Raw genomic sequence first — 4087 nt, forward strand, 5'->3', positions numbered from 1 at the left:
TATATATGTATGTATATATGTATGTATGTGGAGGCGCATGGCTTAGTGGTTAGGGTGTCAGCATCAAGATCGTAAGATTGTGGTTTCGATTCCTGGACCGAGCGACGCGTTGTGTTCTTGAACAAAGCACTTCATTTCACATTGCTCCAGTCCACTCAGCTGACAAAAATGAGTAACACTGTGATGGAGTGGCGTCTTGTGCAGCTGGGGAACACATATGCCATTGAAACCGGGAAACCGGGCACATGAGCCTGGCTAAGCTTTAAAAGGGCGCATTTATTTATATATCTATAGGTAGGACTGTGTGTATGCAGATAGGTGTGTGTATATAGGTAGGTGTATATGTGTATGTATGTATGTATATATGTATGCAAGCAGATGTGTGCTTGTGTGAAGATAAGCATGTGAATCCAGGAAGATATGTGTATATATCGGTATGTGTTTATGTAGATGTATCTTTACATTTATTTGCATGTGTTTGTATGTAGGTAGCTAGGTAGATGTGTGTATATAGATGTAAGTATATATATATATATATGTATTCGGGTGGGTGTATATATATGCATTTGCATATAAGCATATATGTGTTTTAACATGAAACCAATTTGTGTCCTTGACAGGCCATAACTGCTGCTGAGACATGGGTTGCCATGGCCACCAGTGAACAACTTCTTCGACTCTTTACCATGACGGGCATTCAGAAAGAAATCCTTACTCTCGCAGGACCTATTGTATGTCTGGCGGGCTTTAAAGACTTCTTGATGGTTGTCTACCATCGAGGTGGCGGTATGTATACCACAGACACTTGTCTGAGATGCTTTCTTTCTTTACTTCTCTCTGTCTCTCTCTATTTCCTCTCATTTTCTGTTGCAGTAGTTGTGGTGAAAATGATGGCGATCATGATGATGATGATGATGATTATTATTGTTATTATTATTATAATTAAGGCAACAACCAAATTTGAAGTCATCATCATTATTATTATTATTATTATTATTATTATTATTATTATTCTGAGTTCAAATTCCGCCAAGGTCGACTTTGCCTTTCATCCTTTCGGGGTCAATGAAATAAGTACCAGTTACGCACTGGGGTCGATTTAATTGACTTGCCCACCCCTTCCCCAAAATTTCAGGCCTTGTGCTTATAGTGGAAAGAATTTACCTTTCATCCTTTCAGAGTCGATAAATTAAGTACCAGTGAAACACTGGGGTCGATGTAATTAACTAGTCACCTCCCACAGAATTTGAGGCCTTGTGCCTTTAGTAGAAACGATCATTATTATTATTTTTTTTTTTATTGTTATTATTATTATTATTATTATTAATATTATTATCATTGATTTCAGGTCTTCCTGGTGAACAGTGTTTGGGTATTGACCTTTATCAACTGACATCAAAGAAGAAATGCATTTTGAAGGATCTGCTTCCTCGTAGTCCCAAGTCTTTCCTTTGCTGGGCTGGGTAAGTTAAAAGAAAAGAAGCATTGTTTTATGATAAACTACTCTGAGGCGCCATCTGCATGTTAATTAACAGTTAAGTGGGGCAAAACAAGTTCTAGAAACATTAAAACAAAATGGCTATTATCAAATATGTAGCGAAAAATGCTATTATTTGATGGTTAATATATATGGGAGACAACTCAGTACAGTTTTTCTCGTTTTTGTTGGAACTCTTGTGCAACTTGTTAATATTATTTTCCTTGTACTATATGTTCTTTTATTCGTCTGTCTTTACGTTCTGAGTTCAAATTCCGCCGAGGTCGACTTTGCCTTTCATCCTTTCAGGGTCGATAAATAAAGTACCAGTTACGCATTGGGGTCGATGTAATCGACAGCCCCTACCACTCCCCCCAAATTTCGGGCCTTGTGCCTAGAGTACAAAAGATGCTTTTATTCGTTTACTTGTTTCAGTAATCTGAATGTTAAAGGGTCAAATGAGTGAGGTGGCAGTAGAGAGGGAGGCAGTGTTATGCTATGGGTTTAATGGGGGTTAAAATATATAAGAAGGTCCCAGAAGAGAACAGTTTTCTTCCTATAAGGAGGGCTACTCACTTTTTGGAAGGGAGTGTGAAAATGGTCAGGCTGGAACGGGAAAGAGATAAGATACTGGTTAAGGGTGCCAGGGTGAAGCCTCTTGGTTAGGTATCAGAATAAAAATGATAAAACCATTGCTTAAATTTCTATTGTTGTTGTTGTTGTTGTTCAACTGTCTTCCTTTGTTTCTGTAGGTTTTCTGCAGAAGGTACCCCATTCTATATGGATTCCAGTGGCATGCTTAACATGCTGAACCGGAAATTTGGTAACTCTTGGACACCAGCATGTGATACAAAGTCTTTTGTAAGTATATGAGATTATGGTAGACTGGCTCCCGTGCTGGTGGCACGTAAAAAACACCTTTTGAGGGTGGCCGTTGCCAGTACTTTGTGACTGGCCCTTGTGCCGGTGACACGTAAAAGCACCCACTACACTCTTGGAGTGGTTGGCGTTAGGCAGGGCATCCAGCTGTAGAAACTCTGCCAGATCAGATTGGAACTTGGTGCAGTTTTCCAGATTACCGGTTCCCAGTCAAACTGTCCAACCCATGCCAGCATGGAAAACGGACGTTAAATGATGATGATATATATATGTATATATATATATATATATATATATACATACACACATATTTGTTGGGCTTCTTTCAGTTTCTATCAGTTTCCATCTAGCAAATTCACTCACAAGGCATTGATCTTTTTAAGCACGTGGCTAAAGTAGAAGACGTTCGCCCAAGGTGCCATGCAGTGGGATTGAACCCATAACTATGTGGTTGCAAAGTGAGCTGCTTAACCATACAGCCATGCCTGTGCACACACACACACACATATATATATATGCACACATGATAATAATAATGATAATAATAATAATAATAATAATAATTGATGAAGGAAACGGGAGATAGATACAACACTAGTCTTTATTCAAGCAGACAAGGACAACATACCTAGGACATCTCAGTATATCTAGCACGACATCCCTTTCTTTATGCATGTGTCTGATGTGGCACAAACTGCACATATTGATGCAACACAATTAGATGCACAAAATCCTACCCATAACGGATAGTTTCAGGATGGGTGGAAATGATTGTCGTACTGAATAAAGACTAATGCAGAATCTATCTTCCGTTTCCTCCATCAGTTATTATTACCTCAACTAACACTGCAGAATTCCTGGCGTAAATCCAGAGGAAATATACCCAGCCGTGGATGACACCAGGTAGCCCAAACTGTGGAACGTGCTTTACTCAGCACACTAATTGACATAAATTCATTAGTCGAATTACATACACATACATATGTATATCAGTAAAATAAATAGCAGACAAAATAATAGGTTTGTTGTATTTGACTAAAAATCCTGGAAGGTAATTTTTAGTCAAATATACCAAACCTATTATTTTGTCTGCTATTTAGTCCAATGACTGAAGCCATTAGTAAAAAAACACAATTACTAATAATATCTTTCTACCTTTATATTTCAGGCAAAAGGAAAATCAGACCATTTCTGGATCATCAGTATACTAGAATCTCAACAGCAGATCAGGTAAATGTTATCTATATTCTCTTATTCTGTCTGAACGTCTCTGTGTAATTGGCTAGCTGTCTTACTGGCTCACTGTGTTTACTTGTACAAAGGTGTATCTTTCAGATACTGGTTTGAAAATATATATATCTAAAATAACAACAACAACATTTTAGACCAGCGTTTCTTAACCTGTAGACTCCTGGAGGTCTATGGATACCTGGGAGTCCACAAAGAAAGCAGTGATTGGTCCATGAGCTAAGTTCAAAATTTGTTGAGTGGACAGATCTTTCAAAAGCCTGGAATTAAAGAGAAAATTTAATAAAAGGATAATGACATGGTTGAATTCCACACTCCCAATAGGGAACGGGTTCGCTTGACTGATTGGCAAAGCTTCAGTCCCCTGTGACAAAAGTTTAAGTGGGTCAAAGTAGCCCAGTTTTGTCTCAGCTTTTTGTTCCTTAAAAAAAATCTTTGTTCTTCTTTCTTTATCTCTCTCTCTCTCTCTCTCTCTCTCTCTCT

At 38.2% G+C, this 4087-nt stretch overlaps 1 protein-coding gene across 1 annotated transcript in view; it reads left to right on the forward strand.

Annotated features, from left to right (window-relative positions):
• LOC106867383 (WD repeat and HMG-box DNA-binding protein 1) overlaps positions 1-4087 on the forward strand; it is a 38985-nt gene that overhangs the window by 23888 nt on the left and 11010 nt on the right. The window contains exons 15-18 of the mRNA XM_052971559.1: positions 621-786; positions 1349-1463; positions 2230-2338; positions 3525-3586. Coding sequence (XP_052827519.1) covers positions 621-786; positions 1349-1463; positions 2230-2338; positions 3525-3586 — 452 coding nt within the window. The remainder of the gene's footprint in view (positions 1-620; positions 787-1348; positions 1464-2229; positions 2339-3524; positions 3587-4087) is intronic.

This window comes from Octopus bimaculoides, chromosome 11 (genome assembly GCF_001194135.2).
Source record: "Octopus bimaculoides isolate UCB-OBI-ISO-001 chromosome 11, ASM119413v2, whole genome shotgun sequence".
NCBI classification, from domain to species: Eukaryota; Metazoa; Mollusca; class Cephalopoda; order Octopoda; family Octopodidae; genus Octopus; species Octopus bimaculoides.